Source organism: Ovis canadensis, chromosome 2, assembly GCF_042477335.2.
Source record: "Ovis canadensis isolate MfBH-ARS-UI-01 breed Bighorn chromosome 2, ARS-UI_OviCan_v2, whole genome shotgun sequence".
NCBI classification, from domain to species: domain Eukaryota; kingdom Metazoa; phylum Chordata; class Mammalia; order Artiodactyla; family Bovidae; genus Ovis; species Ovis canadensis.
In genome coordinates this window covers 232536454-232556997 of record NC_091246.1, presented here as the reverse complement: position 1 = coordinate 232556997, position 20544 = coordinate 232536454, and the positions used below count along the sequence as shown (strand labels likewise).

General features: G+C 39.6%; 1 protein-coding gene across 6 annotated transcripts in view; it reads left to right on the top strand.

Moving 5' to 3' along the window:
• The window catches only part of DOCK10 (dedicator of cytokinesis 10), a 310443-nt gene that overhangs the window by 67871 nt on the left and 222028 nt on the right, over positions 1 to 20544 (top strand). For 2 of the 6 annotated variants that reach the window (XM_069574680.1, XM_069574678.1), the window contains exon 1: positions 121 to 834. The exons of 3 other annotated variants lie outside the window; for them this stretch is intronic. In XM_069574680.1, the coding sequence (XP_069430781.1) occupies positions 673 to 834 (162 nt within the window). In that variant the 5' untranslated portion in view covers positions 121 to 672. Of the gene's footprint in view, positions 1 to 120; positions 835 to 20544 lie in introns of those variants that run through there. One more of the 6 variants, XM_069574683.1, reaches the window with a different exon arrangement.

Genomic DNA, 20544 nt, shown 5'->3' with positions numbered 1-20544 from the left:
CGCGTGGGAACAGAACAACCGAGCTATTGAAAGAAAATCACAGGGGGAACACTAGTGTCACTCACATGGCTTTGGTTAACGTGTGCATGCTTCGGATAAATCAGACTCCCCACTTTATATGAGTCCATTTCATTTCTGGAACTTACGAGCTACAGTAAGCAGAACCCCAATCAGTTAGTGAGGTGTCTAGTAAAATTTCCTTCTGGAAGTTTTTACATTAAGAAGACAACAGTCACTTTCACTCTTTCTATGACACTCCTCTGCCTTGGAAAAACATGTGAGTGTGAAGTCAATTTTTCAGTTGTTTAATGTGAAAAAGAGTGATTTGTTTGAGTGTCTGAGAGGGAAAGATATCTTTAATCAGACCTCCAAAACTGGAATTGAAGAGAATCACTGTAATGAACAGGAAACATGCTCTTGAGATGAATTGAGAAATGCTCTCTGGGCAAAATGCTCTAATATTCCTGAGTGTGTTCAGTTTCAGTGGATCAAATCTTTCCCATCTCTGCATCCAAGCTATTTGGCGGTGATCAGATGATCAGAGCTCAAGGAAGTGATTGGAGAGTGAGCTGGCTGCAGCTGCGATGTAGGCTGTTTTCAGGGACAAGGAGCCACTGTTTTTCAAACATAGCATCCACATAGAAGTTATTTTCTGGGCTCCAGGATGCAGCGATGGGCTGCACTGCCAGCATTGTTCTGCTTCAAGCTTTTCGTTCTGTGGTCCAGAGGAGCTGTCCACACATTTGTCGACGACGCCAGGAGGAACCATCCCACGAAATTTTGCCTCTGGAAATTGACGATGAAATGAGTAGACCCAGAACCCTCATCATAATGGTATGGTATCTGTGGCAAAACTGCCTCAGTTGATGAAGCTGTGATTATAGAAATGAGGCTGTCATTTGGGATTCTAGTTTTCAGCTTTAGGCAAAGAAATGTGTGACCACGAGTTTACTACTGTGCTGTATTGTTGGGGGAAAATCTTTTCAGAATGATTTCATATATTATTCACAGAACTGGTTTTCTTTCTCTTATATCTGTCTTGAAAATTTGCAGTTTGGTGGTCTGTTAGAAACTCTCTTCTCCTAATGTTTTGTGTTGCTGTTATTAACTTTTGTGCAGAAATTTTTGAAGCCTGGTTCAACTAAGTGGATTTTATGTTGTGACTCTAATTTGAAAGTAGAGCCCCAAATAGGTATTTTTATATCACATGTGACTCATTTAGTTGTGTTCACAGTTAGATCTCTAACTTCAAAGCATTTGAGGCTTTCATTTCTGGCGCTGCAAGGGAAATGCCTTTCCAAAATGTTTAACTTAGGCATAAAATCAGAATGAAGTTTTTGAGAATTTTGTGGAATGCATGGTGTTTCATTAGAAAGCTGTTTCTTGCCACTTGACAAATGACATTCTTGTCTGTGCTTTAATGATTATAGTGTTAACTCCTTCACATGTATCTGGTTGATCAGCTAGAAAAAAGTAGAGGGTAGACTCTTTCCTCACCTTAGGTTCAGGGAAAGATCTGCTTAGTCACTGAAATCCTGTCTTAGGATGGAAGTGGTGTGCTTAGGTTTCCAAAATTGAGAAGGCATTGAAGTCTGCGTGGTTTCAGCACAATCGACTTTTTTGTCTTAGATTTCAATGTTCGGATATCAAGGATGCAGTAAATAATGAATGATAAATACCTGTTACACCAAAAGTTTTTAAATGAAAGTCATTTGGCTTGAGCTGTGTGTCTGAGTGACAGAATACTAAGCTGTAACATTATAGGCCAATTTCTCCAACAAATCAATATTTGATTTTCAAAAGGCAATACTGTCCTTCAACTATTGGACTATGATTATCTCTTGGAGAGAATACTTAGTGGGAATATTTTCATTCTCTCATTATTCCCATACTGTGCTGTGCTAAGTTACTTCAGTCGTGTCTGACTCTTTGCGACCCCATGGACTGTAGCCTGCCAGGCTCCTCTGTCCATGGGATTCTCCAGGCAAGAATACTGGAGTGTGTTGCCATTCCCTTCTCCAGGGGATCTTCCCAACCCAGGGGTCAAATCTGTGTCTCTTACGCTTCTGCATTGGCAGGCGGGTTCCTTAACACTCTTGCCACCACACATTCTATAGCTATGTATTACTCATGCCATCTAAGTCTTGAAAACATTTTTTCCTAATTTTACTAAATTTTTACAGTGAGAACTTTGCCCCCAAAATCATATTTCAAAGTAATTGAGAAGTAAAAACAAATAATTCACCTAGTAATAGTGCCCTGTTTTTTTAAGGATCCTTTTATTCACATGATACTTTTATGGACATTAAATGAGGTGATGATGATTTATTGATAAGGAAAACAAAGTTTAGAAAGATAGAATGCCTTGGTTACATCACATGGCTGCCAAATGCCAGAGCCTCAAGTCACACTTAGATCAATAATTCCAAAAGCCAATATTTTTTCACTCTGTTCATATTTCTAAGGAAATAATGATAAAACTGATAGAAGTGAATTTTTATGAGAAGTCTGATGGAAATGTTGGACCACTCAGCATAAAATATGCTCATACAAAGCTATTTTGCATCTTGAAAATTTCCAATGGGCCACTTGAAAGTTCACACATTTCCCAATTGGGCCAACCACTGTTCTCGGTACTTGGAATCCATCAATGAACAAACCCATCAGAGATCCCTGCCCTAAGTGGCAGTGTTTTACAGTGATAGCATATTTTTCAGATCTCTTTATGGAATTACTATATTAGGGCTGTGATGCTTAGTGTTCTAATTTAAGTCAATAAAACTATTCCCTATCTTCCAAGATGGTGGTTTGGAAACTTTAATGCACTTCACAGTCACCTAGGAGTTCTTGTATGTACAAGTCCTTGTGCTCCTGGTCCCAATGACTCTACATAAGAAGATCTAGAGTGCAATCAAGCATTCTTTGCTGTTAGAGAACTTCCCACCCCCAACCCAACTCCAGTTATTCTCAGGTTCTGATGGAGGAACAGGGTGGATGACACACTGAGACACATCACTCTGGAAACTGATAATCTAAACCCTCCACCTGGCGTCCTCCTTTAACCTTATATGCTAATTGTCTTCTAACTCTTGCTACAACCTTCCGGAAGTGGTGAAAGTCAGACACTCAGTCGTGTCTGACTCTTTGCGATCCCATGGACTATAGACAGCCAGGCCCCTCTATTCATGAAATTCTTCAGGCAAGAATACTGGAGTGGGTTGCCATTACCTTCTCCAGGGATCTTCCCAACCCAGGGACTGAGCCCAAGTCTCCTGCATCACAGGCAGATTCTTTACCATCAGAGCCACCAAGGAAGCTCCACAAACTGATTTTTTAAATTCTCTTACTTTTCCATCAACCATTAGTCACCAAATTTTGTATATTGATTGTGTGTGTATCTGTGTGTGTGTAAGATCACAGACTCCAGAGCCAGAGATTTTAGGTTGGAATCTTAACTTCATTCCTTATTGGCTGTGTGACCTTCTGCACACTTGTTAGCAACTCTGGGTCTCTTTTCCTCATATGTAAGATGGAGGTAATAGTTTCCTCAGCCCAGAGCTGTTGTGAGGGTTTAATGAAGTAAAGGGTGTGTTCTGTGCTCAGAATTATATCTAGATATATTAGTGAGATTATTAAGTAGAATCTAGGACTCCCTAACTGAAAAAGTGACATTTGAAGAAAAGACCTAAAGGAGGTGACAAGTGAGTCAGGCCACCCTCAGGGGAAATGGCTCAGGCAGAAGGACCAGCCAGGGTGAAAGTCCCTGATATGGGAAGAAGCTTGGGGTGTTTGAGGACCAGCGAGGAAGTCACTGTGACTGAGTAAGCCAAGGAGAAGGTAGTAGAGGAATGTTGTGGAGGTAATGGGGGACAGATCATGTGAGGCTTAGCAGGCCATGATGCAGACTTGGGCTTTTTCCAAAAGTGAGAAGGGAAACCAGTGGAGGCAGCAGGCACAGAAGTTAAGAGCATGGGCTGGGGAGCCAGAATGTCAGGGTTGGAGTCCTGTCTCTGCTGTTTGTTAGCTGTGTGATCTTAGCTTGTCCTTCCAGTGCCTCATTGCCTCACTGATGAAACGCAGAGAGTCATGGTACCTACCTTATAAGGTTATTGTGAGAATTCAGTTAATACTTGCAAAGAGTTTGTGCTTGGTGGGTAATAAGTGCTATATTAACTATATGCTTGTTAATTAGGGTGGCCTTGGGCAGGGCAGTGACAGGATCTGTGGTTGCCAAGGGTCCAGGGTAGAAGCAGAAAAAGAAAAGTCGCTCAGTCATGTCCGACTCTTTGCAACCCAATGGACTATACAGTCCATGGAATTCTCCAGGCCAGAATATTGGAGTGGGTAGCCTATCCCTCCTCCAGGGGATCTTCCTGACCCAGGAATCAAACCAGGGTCTCCTGCATTGCAGGTAGATGCTTTACCAACTGAGCCACAAGGGAAGCCCAAGACTGCGGGAGTGGGTAGCCTATCCCTTCTCCAGGGGATCTTCCTGACCAGGACTCAAACCGGGGCCTCCTGCATTGCAGGTCGATTCTTTACCAACTGAGCTATCCGGGGTAGAAGCAGGGAGACTACTAATCAAGAAGCTATTGCAATGATCCCCACAACAGACCTGGATAGTACTTGATGAGATTGTGACAAGTGGCTGGACTTGGATATATTTTAATAATAGGACCAATAGGATTTGCTTACAGATCGAACACAAGTGAGGGAAAGAGAGGAATGAGAGATGAATATATGGTATTTTAGGGTTTTTTGTTGTTGTTTTGTTTTTTGGCTTGAACAGCCAGAAGACTATTGCCATTCAAAAGGGGAAGCCTGCAGGACAAGATTTAGCAAGTGAATCTTAGTTCACTGTAAGACATGTCATGTTTGAAATACCTGTGAGGTCTGTACATGGAGATTTCAAATAGAAGATTGTATATATACGTCAGAGTCCCAAGAAAGAGTCTACAAAGAAGATATAATGCCTGGCACAGTATAAATAGCAATTAATGATTGATGAATGAATAAAGGATCTCTCTACTAATTTTCTATAATACTTATAGTGTGTCAATCCATTTGTAGTTAAGTGTATCTTTACCTACTTCATTGAACTTTTAATTGCTTACTTACTTTTCTGTTCATATTTTTATCTCACTGATAGATGGAAAACCCACGTAGGCAGGAACTAAGCTGAATTTATGCCCTAGTGGTAGCCAGTACAATTGTTTTTATAAACTAAAACTTGATCTCATTGATGATTTGAAATTTGTAAACAATTGACCCCCATATAAAAAGCTCAGTTGATAAAAGCTGCCTTCTTAACTCTTCATGAAGTGTCCAGGAATAAGTTAAGAATGAAGACAGCTACTACAATAAATACAAGGGTTTGAATGTTCTTCAAAAGGCTCTGGCACTCAAGTCATCATTATATCGAAGAATCTCATTGCTGAGTCCAAGTCCTGAGTCTTCATGGAGAGATCAGCTTTGGGCTGGCACTGATTATGGTTTGGCTGCAGAGTCCAAAAGGAAGAGCCTGGTAAATATCAAAATAAATCATTGTAGGCCCTCAGCCTTTGCAAAAGACACATGAATCGGAATAGCTGAAACTATTACAATGGCCTGTTAAAATGCATTCAAGTTTAACTGGGCAAAATGAGGAAATTTCCTTCAAAAGTCTACTTTACCTCTTCAAAAATTTTTGCTCCGATGGGAGAATGAACAGAAACCCTTTCATGAATTATTTTTTCTTACATCCTTTATAGCATATTTTGTTGAAGGCCTCAGACACTAATTTAATTTATGGAGATTTGCTATTTTCTGGGGAATGTCTGTAACTTCTGATGTAATTCACTAATCACCAGCCCTGGAAGTTGACTTCCCTTTTAAGACCTATTTCCTCTCCTTCCCAACCCCCAAAGAACATTTATCTGTTTATATGGTACAGGATAGGGTAAAATAGAAGGAGAGCAAGAAGCAAGTGCTAGCCAGGCTCCTGGTCTCTCACTATATGACCAACCCCCATGCACAATTCTAGGGTCTCAACTTGAAAGTGAAACATTTTTTAAAATCCATGAACCTTTTGGGGTGGCTGTGTAATAGTAGAAACCATAAAATTTAAAGTTGTGAATGCCAAGGATCTAGTGTTCATAACGTGGCTGTGACTTTAATTTTGATTGAAGACAGGAAAATATAGTCTAATGTGGTGAGTCGGAAGGTAAACTCTCTTCTGTGAGTCAGAGCACTTATAGGATAAGCGTTTCAGAGCCTGGGAGCTTTAGGTGCTGTCCAGATCTGCGTTACAAGTCACCCTTTTGTGGCTACCAGGTCTAGGGCTCTGATGAACAATAGTTTATAGGTCAAATCCTGTCCACGATCTTTTTTTGTATTCCCTGTTAACTAAGAGTGGTTTCTAAAACTCAAATTTTATAAAACAAAAAAGGAAGAAAAAGAAGAAGACTGGTAACAGAGACCATATATGGCCCACAAAGCTTAAAGTATTTACAGTCTGGCCTTTTATAGAAAAGTTTGCTGACCTTACTCTGGTGAATGATGTGGGCTCAACCAAAATGGAAACTTCTTTCTTTTTTTTGTTTTAAACTTATTTGATTTCTACAATGTACTTGCTCTCTGCTTGTGTGTGTGTGTTAGTCACTCAGTCGTGTCCAACTCTTTGCAATCCCATGGACTGTGGCTCACCAGGCTTCTCTGTCCATGGAATTCTCCAGGCAACAATACTGGCGTGGGTAGTCATTCCCTCCTCTGGGAAATCTTCCCAACCCAGGGATTAAACCCACATCTCCTGCATTGGCAGGCAGATTCTTTACACTCTAAGCCACTAGGGAAGCCCTGCTCTTGGCCTACCTTGATGCAAAAGAACTTAGGTTTTTCCTGGGCACCTTTTGTTCACCCAAGGGTCTGAGGACTGTTGTGATTCAATGAAGAAGGTTTAGATTTGGAATCAGAAGCCCTGTGTCTGAGTCTCAAGCCTGTCACTTAAAAGCCCAGGTGATCCGGACGTGATGATTTATTTGTCTGGGTTTCTGAAATGGTGACTACTGTCTATTCTGTCTGTTGGAAGCACCAGAGTGTTTATTTTTATGGACTCACTTTGTAAATCAGTGGGCATTATACAAAAACAAAGTCTTGCAGGTAGGGGGCTAACTTACAGTGTCAGAGATCCACTCTAGGTCACTGTCCCAGTGAGAGTTCGTTATCCACTGAGTGACTCATCTGTGATACAAGGACACAGCATACATTAGGGTTTTACTGTATTTGCTCCATCTCTACCCTAAAAGGCTGGAACAGCGAGTGTGGCCGGAAGAGAGGGTCCATGAGGGAATTGTCAAGCTTCTACTTGATTAGCTTTGATTAGCTTGGTCTTCAACAAATCTCCACACTTTTGTCCCCTCATGTAGAATAGGTGTAATAGTCCTTCCTTCGTGGTCAAGTGCTTTGAGAACTTGGGATAAGGAAGGAAGCTAAATGAAGGAAATGAATTATTTGTGAAACTAATGATGCCTTATCTTTGGAACTCACATTTGTTTACATTTATGTCCTATGAATAAAATCAGGACCAGAGAGAAATATACTTTGGGAGCCACTTCAAAGAAAATAAAATAATTTCTATCCTTATCCTACAATAAATATTCTAACTTAATAAAACTTGTAACCAAAGGGATTTTGCCCAGTTTCTGCTTTATGCATTCAGAGGAAATGACTTCCAAACATTCTCAATCCTGAGTAAATGTTCTTATTTCATTTTAGAGAGGTTGAATTTTGAATATACTAATGTAAGATTCCCCTGGGAAAGGAAGTTTGTGTAATGGAGTGTGAATTGAAATGGTTTGCCATAGATAGATGGGTATAATGTGGAACTTAAAAGCACAGGGAATCTTTGGCAGCTATTTTTCCTTGTAAACTGAATTTGAGCTGAATCTCAAAGCCACAGAAAATGGACAAATGAATTGAATGGCTTCTCTATGGATATAAGAATTAATTGAATATAATTGAGGCTTAGTAATTAGCAACAGAAATCTTTGAGGCCAAGGCTTACTAGACTCAAATTACATCTGGTCTCATCTTATCCAAATAATCTTACATCTATCTAGTTCTCCAAATAAGATATATTTAGAAATGATAAGAAACAAAGACAAAATATTCTTAATCTAAAATGTAAAATTTAAAACCACCACACTGGTAAAGAAAAGCAGAAAATCAGGTATATGGGGCAATGCAGAGACTTTCACCAAAAACAATTACCAAACTCAACTATATAGAGATATAAATATATACTTATAATAAAATATATATTAAAACATATAAAAAAATTATATCCTTAGTAGTTATAACTGTTTGAGGACAGACCATGGTATAAAGATTCAAACAATTTTGATACAAGTAGAAATATGTAGTTATATGGCTAGAAAAAGTAAAGACTCAAGAAATAAGTGGTAGCGAAAAGTTCTTTACCTTTTTAAGATACTTAAATATTAAGAAAGTCTGATTATGCTTCTTTTTGTTTTTATTTCTTTCTTTGCTTTCTAGAAGAGTAGATTTAAGGCTTATCTCCAAGTTCCAGGTTTCAATACAGTGAAATCTTGTGCCAACTGAGTAATATACTTGAGGATAAAAATGCATATTTTGGCAAGCCAAATGCAAATAGAGTATTTTTGTCATGCTTCAGCAAATTTCTTCTAGATAGTGGTTTTATTCTCTCATATTTTCTTTTCATGGAGCTGATTTACTTAAGGACTAAAGTCTAAGAGTTTTGAAATTCATTTCCCATGATCCCGTTTTATTCTCTTCAGAACTTGTCCAACAAATTCAACATGTGTCAAATGAATTTGGGTTGTTAATCTAAACATCAGAAATTGAGTAGACAGCAGAGAAACAACTGCACCTTGCCTTTGACAGGCACAGGCGGCAAGGGCTAGCTGCTGCTCTTTCCTCATGGAGCTTAGAGTCTGGCGGCAGAGACAGAGAAGACGCAAACAAATGTAAAATTGTAATCATGCTAAGTGCTTCAAATGAGTTACATTTTACCTTAAGATTGTCTCCTTTGAGCATCCATCCTCAACCAAGGCACCAAGGAAAGCTTCCTCTAAGGAAGTGATGGAGCAGAGATCTGAAGAGTAGTAGATGCTAAGAAGAGGGAGAGTGCCATGTACCACTCCTAACTTTTATTTCGTTGCGTGGGTTATAAGAACCCTTGGTTCATTGCCCCTATTCTACCTTCAAATTCGGCAGTGTTGTATCACCAAACAACTCTGACTCTGACCCCTGACTCTCCTACCTCCCTCTTTCACTTGTTACAAAGGATCCTTGTGGATTACGTTGGTCCCACTTGGACAATCCAGGACCATGTCAAGGTCAGCTGATTTGCAACCTTAATTCCATCTGCAGTCTTACTTTCCGCCTTGCCATATAAATAACATATTCACAAGGTCTGGAGCTTAGGATGTGGACATCTCTGGGGGACTGTTATCTGTCTACTGAAATATTTCATGGAGTTACTTTCAGAGTTCAATGAGTGAATACAAGTAGAGGATCTATAATGTACCCAGAACGTAGAAAGACCTAAGTTTTAGCTATTATGATTAGCTAAATTATTATCATTATTATTATTATTTAGCTTCCATTGTCTGGTTGAAACTAAGAGAGGCTCACAAATTTAATATACTTTAAAGAGTTATTTTAGGAAAAAGAATTGAACTGCTTAAAGGAAACTTAATTTGTGCTTCATAGAATATAGAGAAATGGAAATTCAAAGTTAGCTTATTTACAGGAACACTGTAATACTTACTGAATAGATTAGTCAAAGAACACCTACGCTTATTAGAGATTCTCTTCTGTGTTATCCATCAGTTGCCACTTTTCTGAAATTTAACTTTTAATTTCTTTTTGTTTTCCCTTTATCATTTATGAAGGAATACTGCATGTTTTGAGTTCTCCAAATTATGCCAAAGATAGAAATGATAAGGAACAAAGAAAGAACATACAAAATCTTTAAAAAAGAAAGTCTAGAATTTAAAGCCACCACAATTTTAAAAAAAAAAGTAGAAAAATCATGTGTGAGAGAGAAAAAGATAATACTTTTAGGTTCAGTAAGGAAAGTTGAAGTTATTCGCTTACAGATAAAGAATAGATTGTATCTTGTCATTTTGAAGCTATTTCAGTGTTTTTTGATGTGAGCAGATTTTTTAATTTTAGCAGATCTATAACCATTAAGAAACTTAAGGGCCCTAGCAGTCCAGTGGTTAGGACTCTGCTTTTACTGCCCACTGCCCATAACTCAGGTTCAGTCCCTGGTAGAAGAGCTAAGATCCTGCAATCCACAAGGCCAAAAAGAAGAAAAGAAATTTAAGAATTTGAAACTATGGAATCTAGATTCTTCTACAAATTGATACTCAGTTAAAGGTTTGATGAATGAATGTAAGCTATATCTTATAGGTCAGAAAATTTATAAAAGGAATCTGTGAGGGGGAAAAGAAGGCATGAGTTCATTGGTAAATTACCAGCATCCATGCCATTTATTGGTCCTTTATGTTATCAAAGGTCTTCTTGGCTTTCCTGCACTTTAGGAGAACAGACTGAATGAATATCCCACAAAATAACTTCAGATTCTGTTTTATGAGTCAGAGAAAGTAAAGATGGAAATTGTGCCCACAAAATAATAGCTCTTTAGTGAGCTCTTCCAGCTATTTGTCAAGCACTTTGCTAACAACTTTGCAGTTATCGTTTCTTGTTGCCACAACAACCCACTGGAGAATATTATTTTTATTCCCATATCATTGAGGAAGAAACTAAAGTACACAGAGTAGCTCTGCCCAATTGAAATACGATGTGAACCACATAATTTTTAATTTTCTAGGAGCCATATCTTAAAAACTAAAAAAGATGAAATTAATAATACATTTTATTGAAGCCAGTATATCCAAACTCTGGTTATTCTGGCATATAATCAATATACAATTATTAATTAGATATTTTGCATTTTTGTTTTTTTTTCAAGTTTTCAAAATCTGGTATGTATTTATACATATCACACATTTCAATTGGGATGCTAAATATTTATCACAAGTACTTGCGCAGTATTCAGATTGCATAAAATTTACAGTTGAAAGAGTAAATTCGCATAGCCAAGTTGTTTCAAAATTAAAGTTTTCCAGTAACTGGATAGACTACGGTTTGTAAAGTTATGCCAAAATTAATGAAGATGAAGTAAAACTAAAAATTCAGTTCCTCAGTCACACTAACCACTTCTCAATACCCGCATATGACTAGTGGCTGCTGCAGTGAACTGTGCAAATATAGTGGTTACTGAACTTGCCCTTGATCACCCTCTGGTAAGAACTTGAACTGCAATTTGAACCTGGGGCGATTGCTTGTAGCCACGGTGCCACTTTGCCTCTACCTTGAAAGGCCAGGGAGTGGTGAGCAGCACCAGCCTCTGCCCACCTTTACCAGTGCATTCTCTATTGCCTTGCCATGGACCTTTGTTTCTCTGACTTAAATAAAACTAAACAACAATAAATTATTCATTTACTTTCTGTAGAGCATGTAGGGAGTGGGCAGGGGAGGTGTATCTATTAATATGAAGATTTGGGGTGAATTAAAAATTTGTCTTTTTTCACCTGTTCCTAGTAAATTTTTCTAAGGTATGTAAATATCCTTATCAAGTTGGCAAATGAGTCAAATATATATTTTAATTGATTAATTAGTTAATTAATTAAAAATGGACAAGCTACCCAGGTGAGGACTTCCTTGGTGGCTCAGACGGTAAAGCGTCTGTGTACAATGCTGGGGAACCAGGTTCGAGCCCTGGGCTGGGAAGATCCCCTGGAGAAGGAAATGGCAATCCACTCCAGTACTATTGCCTGGAAAATCCCATGGACAGAGGAGCCTGGTAGGCTACAGTCTATGGAGTCCCAAAGAGTCAGACATGACTGAGCGACTTCACTTTCACTTCCCTTTCACCCAGGCTAGAGATGAAGTCAGGGACAACCCCAGTGTGGCTCTTATCGAACATGCAGACTACCAAGTTTCCTGCAACCTAGAGCCACCACCTCCCCACCATTCCACCCCCCAACTTTCCATATCACCAACCTCCCTCACTCCATCTTCCTACCATCTCTGGCTCTCAAGGAGCCACGCCCACCCCACCAACTCCACCCACATTTTCTTCACTCCTGCAGCCTGGTCACGCGCACTTTCCCCACTGCACCCTCCTGCCTTCTGTCTCTATTGATACAGGCATCTGCAGTGGCATTCCTTTGCTGTGTCCAGTATGGCAAGCTGCTTGGCAATTTTCTTAAAAATTCAGAGTTTTCCACGTAGATTATATAGAATAATAACATGGTATGAACTGGGAATAATAGAATCCAGTTGCCTCATTTGTAGGGTAAAAACCAGAGCCAAAAATGTGAATGCACGTATCTGTGGCTTTCATAAGGGTTGGTGACAGAACAAGGATCTTTGCCCGGATCTCAAAATGATGACACCTTCACTCTTTTAAATTCCACACTCTTCCTTTCTTAATCCAAAGATAACAGGCCAGAGCATGTGCACGGTTTTAGATAAAACCACGTAATTCCTAACTGCGAAGTAGTAATGACATCAGTAGCATAGCAAATTGTATTCAGTCTCTGATTATTTTAGAAGAATAAATTTATATGGAGTTGAAAATTGATTTTGTCTTTTAGTAAATAAGGACTCTTACTCCAGACTCTTCTCTTAAATTTCAGTTCAGTCACTCAGTCGTGTCCGACCCTTTGCAACCCCATGGACTGCAGTACGCCAGACTTTCCTGTCCATCACCAGATCCTGGAGCTTGCTCACACTCATGTCCATTGAGTCAGTGATGCCATCCAACCATCTCATCCTCTATTGTCCCCCTCTTTTCCTGCCTTCAATCTTTCCCAGCATCAGGGTCTTTTCCCATGAGTCAGTTCTTCACATCAGGTGGCCAGAGTATTGGAGTTTCAGCTTCAGCATCAGTCCTTCCAATGAATATTCAGGGTTGATTTCCTTTAGGATTGACTGGTTTGATTTCCTTGCAGTCCAAGAGACTCTGAAGAGTCTTCTCCAACACAACAGTTCAAAAGCATCAATTCTTTGGTGTTCTGCTTTCTTTATAGTCCAGCCCTCACACCCGTACATGACTTCTGGAAAAACCATAGCTTTGACTAGATGGACCTTTGTCAGCAAAGTAATGTCTCTGCTTTTCAATATGCTATCTAGGTTGGTCATAGATTTCTTCCAAGGAACAAGTGTCTTTTAATTTCATGGCTGCAGTCACCATCTGCAGTGATTTTGGAAACCAAAAATAAAGTCTCTCACTGTTTCCATTGTTATCCCATCTATTTGCCATCAAGTGATGAGACTGGATGTCATGATCTTAATTTTTTGAATGTTGAGTTTTAAACCAACTTTTTCACTCTGCTTTTTCACTTTCATCGAGAGGCTCTTTAGTTCTTCTTCACTTTCTGCCATAAGGGTGGTGTCATCTGCATATCTGAGGTTATTGATATTTATCCTGGCAATCTTGATTTCGGCTTGTGCTTCATCCAGCTTGGCATTTCACATGATGTACTCTGCATATAAGTTAAATAAGCAGGGTGACAGTATATAGCTTTGACGTACTCCTTTCCCAATTTTAACCAGTCTGTTGTTCCATGTCCAGTAATAACAGTTGCTTCTTGACCTGCATACCGATTTCTCAGGAGGCAGGTAAGATGGTCTGGTATTCGTATCTCTTGATGAATTTTGCAGTTTGTTGTGATCCACACAGTCAAAGGCTTTGGTATAGTCAGTAAAGCAGAAGTAGATGTTTTTTTGGAACTCTCTTTCTTTTTCTACTATCCAACAGATCTTGGCAATTTGACCTCTTGAATTTACCTGAAGGATCAAATACTAAGAAAATGAGTTCTGGTTAATCTGCAGAATAAACCTATATCCTGGGCATCTTGGTAGTCCTAGAGCAGGAAGGGCAAAGGAAAAAAAAAAAAAAAAGATAAATCACTTTCTTGTAATCTCTTCAGATTGAAGAGTTTATAGAGTTCTACTTTGAGAACAGAGTGTATCTGCTACCTTCCAGAACTCTGAACTACAAAATACTGTGCTGTACCAAAAAGACAAGTATGTAATGACAAAACATGGGATTTGATGTCAGACCTGTGCCATTTAAAAAATGCGGGACTATGGGAGAATTCCTTGCATTCTTTGAATCTCAGTGTCCCAGTTTGCAGCATGGCAGTGAGTCTTCATGGTGCTGTTGACCATCTAAATGGAAATTGAGGAAAATCACTTAGCACGGTGCTTCCATTCCCAAGGAGAATACACCTCTTTTTCATCAGTGACGTGAGAAAAATATCCAGTGTGTACCTGCATCATAATTAAAGTAATAACTTTTGTAAGTGAAGTATAATAACTTCTGGAAGTGAAAATTAACACTATTTTGTGTTAATTCCAAAGGAGACATTTTGGTATGTTTGACTGTTCCTCACTTTTCCAGATAAGGAAACTGAAATGTTAAAAGAGACAGCAAGTAAACAAGGGGACTCAGTGAAAAAGCCAGTGAACCAAATGACATACCCTCAACGAAAGCCCTTGGAAGAAATAAGTGGGCCAAAAGCTAGAGATCAAGATTAAGGACAAAGAGATGTAGGCAGGGAAGAGGCTCACTGAACAGGGAGAGAAATGAAGTGCAAAATGCCTTTTCCTCTCTCAAATCCAAGTGGCATGAAGTTGTTAAAGGGTGCATTTGTAAGGCTTGCTTAAAATCAGTCTGTTTTTGTACCACTGTCAAACTATGGAACATTTCAATCAGTGTCATTCTTTTACTGTTTTTTTTTTCTTTCTTTCCCTTGAAGATATTTGTTCTTTTATAATGGCTACCATACTATGTCCCATTTTTACCCATGCTGTTGAAAAAGAATGCTGATGGGTTTTCAGTTAAAGACTGTATTGTATATCCCTCTTATTTCTTTAGTTCTGACAGTTGAGTGGAGCATAGCAGATCTGTAACTGATGAAATTGGGGGTGGAATCACATCTTCAGGATCTAATTAGAGGATTTTGTTTTGATTGACAGGCAAGTGAACCAATGAGCACTTTTAGAAATGTCATCTTAATGAATATCCCTGTCATGCAAGGGAGGGTGCTAAGTCACTTCAGTCCTGTCCGACTCTTTGCAGCCCTATGGGCTGTAGCCTGCCAGCCCCCTCTCAAGAATACTGGAGTGGGTTGCCATGCCCTCGTCCAAGGGATCTTCCCAATCCAGGGATCGAACCAGTGTCTCATATGTCTCCTGCACTGGCAAGTGGCTTCTTTACCACTAGTGCCACCTGGAAAGCCCAGCCCTGTAGTAGTCATTTGCAAAAATGTGAGGAATAAAGAGACAATAAAGAGACACTCTTCTTTAAATACATCCTTTTTTTTCACAGCTAAAATGAAAAGAAATTATGAACTGTAGCTGAGTTTGTCACAAAGCAGTAAGCACCACTGGAATCACCTAAGTTCTCCTTCGGATTCTTTTTAGATCTGCCATAGAGACATGTGTTTCACTGCAGATGTGTTGAGGTCGTTGAGGATCATCAATACTGTAGATTACTTCTTTGAAGATCGAGATTGAAAAGAGAAGCAGGATTGTGAAGTTATAGTGTTACTAAGTGGGGCTTCCGTGGTGGCTCAGCTGTCAAGAGTTCACTTGCTAGGGCAGGAGATTTGGATTCGATCCCTGGGTTAAGAAGATTCCCTGAAGAAGGAAAGGGCAGCCCACTCCAATATTCTTGCCTGAGAAATCCCAAGGACAGAAGAGCCTGGCCGGGCTACAATCCATGGGGTTGCAGAGTCGAACTCGACATTTAACAAACAACAACAACAGTACTACTAAGTAAATTCTAGAGTATTGTAGAAGCTTCAGTTAGGGAGACAGCTACTTCTTCAAACAGCTGCACATTGTTAAAACTCCCTTGGCAAAAGCAGAGAGCCCAGGCTCAAGCTGAGACCACAGAGAAGTAAACGAATTGAAGCTGAACAGCTTTGCCCTGGTGTTCTGCAGAAGACACTGCGCTTCTCTGAAGCTTTACTGCCTGGACTTGGCAAACTCCACTTTCATTTTACTGCTCCAACTTTCTGCCTCTTTTTAATTGTAGTTTGTAACAGTAGATCTGTGTGTTTGTGTGTGTCTATGGCTCTGTTTTGCAGTCAAAGAAACTTCCCAACACTGTGTTGTCTTTAAACATTCAGCGTCATTATACCCATATATGCACAGTTAATTTACATGTCTGAATCCATGTAGCTGTATAGCCAGATATGGATAGTATGTCAGTTAGCTAGTAGCCAGAGTTTTAAATGGAGCCTGGTGTGTCTGGAAAATGAAATCTGCTTCCTTATTTAGCCATTTAAAACTGTATCTGTTATTTCAGAACTTTGTGATGATAAAGCCAATGACAATAAAATTTTGAGTTAGAAATCATAGCCGATATGCTCATCACTGACTCAGTGGACATGAGTTTGAGCAAACTCCAGGGGATGGTGAAGGACAGGGAAGCCTGGTGGGCTACAGTTCATGGGGGTCACAAAAAATCAGACAGGACTGAGCAACTGAACAACAACAACATTCTCATTTCGTCTCTTACATTGGAGCAATAAATGTCGATTTATCACTATTTTACGAAGAATACCAAAAATGCAATAGCAAACGGATGTGTCAGTCCTAAGCAAATTAAAAGAAGTAACGTGCTAAAGACCTCATAAGGAAGTGGGAAATTGAGACTAGGGTCTGATCGGCTGTAGGAGAATATAGTGTAGACCCCAACCTCATACCTTCCAAAGCACAGCCATTTCTGGCAGAAAAGGGCTTACTGAGCCCCAGTACTTGCCCTGATTTGGATTATTTTGTGCTTAGACTTTGTGCTTATGCTTTGTGGTTTAACGAATCCAGAGTTTAAACTATTCTTAGTTCCTGGAGGTTATTTTCTGATGCTCTTCTTTAAATACCACATGGGAATAATTTTAGTCAGTGAAACTAGACATACCATTTTCTGTTAGCTTTGTCCTTGCCATTTTTGTTTCTCACGTGCTCGATTTCCCAGCCAATGCTCCCTTTTATGTGCCTGATCATGGCCGTAATTTAACATTGTTTTACTTTTCCGGTGGTTATCTGTCTCCACATTAAAAGGTGCAGACTTACATGAACCCATTGAATTTCAGCTAGTGATTTCTATGTAGACGTTTCCTCAAAACAATGACTAGAAAGCTCCAGTTGCAGAAGGGTAAAAGTCAAGGCAGAATAAAGTCTATCAGTTTTTTCTCTTTTATATTTTTTAATTTCCTATATATAAGTAGGTACCACGTGAGCAAGGTAAATAATGTATATCTGTATAAAATGAAACAGTGAAAATACTTGAGGGATCTTACTCAAACCTCTTGCTCACATTCCGTATTTCTCTCATGCCCCTACAAATAATCATCATTGTTAATAACATCTACATATATGTAGATTTCCTTTTTTTTGCAAAATTAATAAGACTTTTAGTATGTGGTACACCAGGAGATCTCCTCAGTCACAAAGGTAAGCATGATTATGACCCAGAACATGAGAACACAGAGTCAGATTTTGGTCTAATTTTTCATTGCAGTTTGGCCAGGGGGCCTGTGATAGTCACTGATGAAACTTACTTTCTGTCATTTACCAGCAGTAAGTATGCAGATGTGCTCAGTCGTGTCCAACTTGTTGTGACCCCATGGACCAGCCTGCCAGCTTCCTCGGTCCATGGGATTTTGTTCAGGCAGGAATACTGGAATGGGCTGCCATGCCCTACTCCAGGGGATCTTCCTGACCCAGGGATTGAACCCATGTCTCCTGCATCTCCTGCGTTGGCAGGTAGATTCTTTACCATTGAGCCACCCAGAAAGCCTCACTTTCATAGTCACCTAATTAAATGACAATTTTGGATACTTGATTATAAAATAACGCTTTAGGTATATCCTGCTGCTGCTACTGCTGCTAAGTTGCTTCAGTCGTGTCTGACTCTGTGCGACCCCATAGACGGCAGCCCACCAGGCTCCCCTGTCCCTGGGATTCTCCAGGCAAAAATACTGGAGTGGGTTGCCATTTCCTTCTCCATTGTATGAAAGTGAAACGTGAAAGTGAAGTCGCTCAGTCATGTCCGACTCTCAGCGACCCCGTGGACTACAGCCCACCAGGCTCCTCCGTCCATGGGATTATCCAGGCAAGAGTACTGGAGTGGGGTGCCATTGCCTTCTCCCAGGTATATCCTACCCATTGCTAAACCACTGGGCAAACCCTGAAATTTTCACTTATTGTGTAGTTCTTCATATTAGATAAAGACTAACAGATAAATGGAGAAGGCAATGGCACCCCACTCCGGTACTCTTGCCTGGAAAATCCCATGGGCAGAGGGTCCTGGTAGGCTGCAGTCCATGGGGTCGCACAGAGTCGGACACGACTGAAGAGACTTAGCAGCAGCAACAGATAAATGGAACGTTATCTGTTTATCCTAGTATATTCTGTGCCCAATGAGTGGGGTCATTTAATGAGTTTTTACTATATTTAGCATCTACAATATTTTGGACCTAAGTGATTTGTGTATAATTCCTGCCTCCTTCATTTTAAATGTGGTTTAATATGAGCCTCTATGTTTTTACCTGGGTATCTGCTTAGGGTAAAATATTTAACTTTATAAGCATGTGCTAGTTGGCATTGAAGAGTTCAATCTATGTTGTTCATAGCCTCAATGCAATATAGTTGGCCATAAACCTGATAAAATAGTAAGGTCCATTTCAAAGAAACTTGCTACATAAGCCATTATAATCTTTGTGACACTTAGCATTTTTCTGCAACTTTAGAATGAAAGTCATTCTGCTTTGTCTCGGGAGCGCTGTGTGATACCTACATATGATCAGTTTCACAATTCACCTATAAGAGGCAGTAGTCTTATTGACTTCAAAAAGGAGGAAAGAAACACTTAAGACTTTTAGAAATTAGAAGCACACATTTCCTTTTTGTTGCCCTGGGAATTACCTTCAGGAACTTACAGATGCAGAAAAGTAGCAACTCAGAAAGTCAGCCTTATGTAAATCTTAATAGAATTTTTGATAATTTTATGTATTCAAAATAGCCCCTGGATGGACCTAGAGGTTATCATACTAAGTGAAGTAAGTCAGACAGAGAATGACAAATATCATATGGTATTTCTTACATGTTGAATCAGGCTTCCCTGGTGGCTCAGATGGTAAACATGTGTAACATCATTTTACTGCAAGGAGGCCATGATTTTTAGAGTGGTTTATGTTATATCCTAAAGAAGATCAGTCTTGGGTGTTCATTGGAAGGACTGACGTTGAAGCTGAAACTCCAATACTTTGGCCACCTGATGTGAACAGCTGACTTGTTGGAAAAGACCCTGATGCTGGGAAAGATTGAGGGCAGGAGGAGAAGGGGACGACAGAGGATGAGATGGTTGGATGGCATCACCCATCATCGACTCAATGGACATGGTTTGGGTGGACTCCAGGAGTTAGTGATGGACAGGGAGGCCTGGCATGCTGCGGTTCATGGAGTCGGACACGACTGAGCAACTGAACTGAACTGATGTTATATCCTAATGCAAAGAAGCCTTGCTTCTTATCAAATAGAGTTCTCTCTCTTTCTCTCTCTCTCTTTTTTTTTTTTTTTTTTGCCACAGGGCTTGTGGGATTTAGTTCCCCAACCAGAGATTGAACCTGGACCCTTGATAGTGAAAGCACAGAGTTCTAACCACTGGACCACCAAGGATATTCCCAGGGTTCTTGTTCTGAAATGAACATGAGGTACAGAGATAGGGCCATGACTGGGGGAACGTCCATATATATTCTCCTAGCAGCCCACCTAATTTTTTGGTATTAAGAATAGGCAGCCCCTTCAGAAATGTCTTTTGAAAGAATTTGGAGGGAAAGAGAGGGCTGTGAGTGGATGGTTTATAAACTGAGCACTATGTTTGCCAAATATCTGAAGGCGTCAGTGAGTCTGTTGTGCCCACTTGCATTTTTTCAGGATAATGTTAATCAATTAGCTCAATTCTGCTATAGATAGTAAGTAATTACATTCCCTGGAAACCACAGTGGCATGATTAATAATACATTCTAATTTCCAAAAGTAGCATTTCACTCAGCATTTAAATATGGCTCTTTGAAAAGTAAGCTTTTTTCTATATAAGAAATATGGGTAGAGTGAAATTTACTTTTTCGAACATAATTCTATAAAAATGAAAATATTATAAAGTTTTCCGTGAGGACTTCTGGCCCCTCCTGTGTAAATGAGTACAATTTAAGATGCTTCTTTAAGCATTTTCAAATAAATTCTTAAGAAATAATGCTGTAGGCTTCAGAGTTAAGTATACTACATGGGAGTTTTAGGGAAGCCAGGTAAATTCTTAAGAGTTATGGTGCACCTGCTAAATTACAGTTCTGAGACTAAGATCTCTCAAGGGTAAAAAGGTAATTAAGCCACTGGCTCTGAATCTGAGAAGATACCACAGCAAGAGGGCATTTG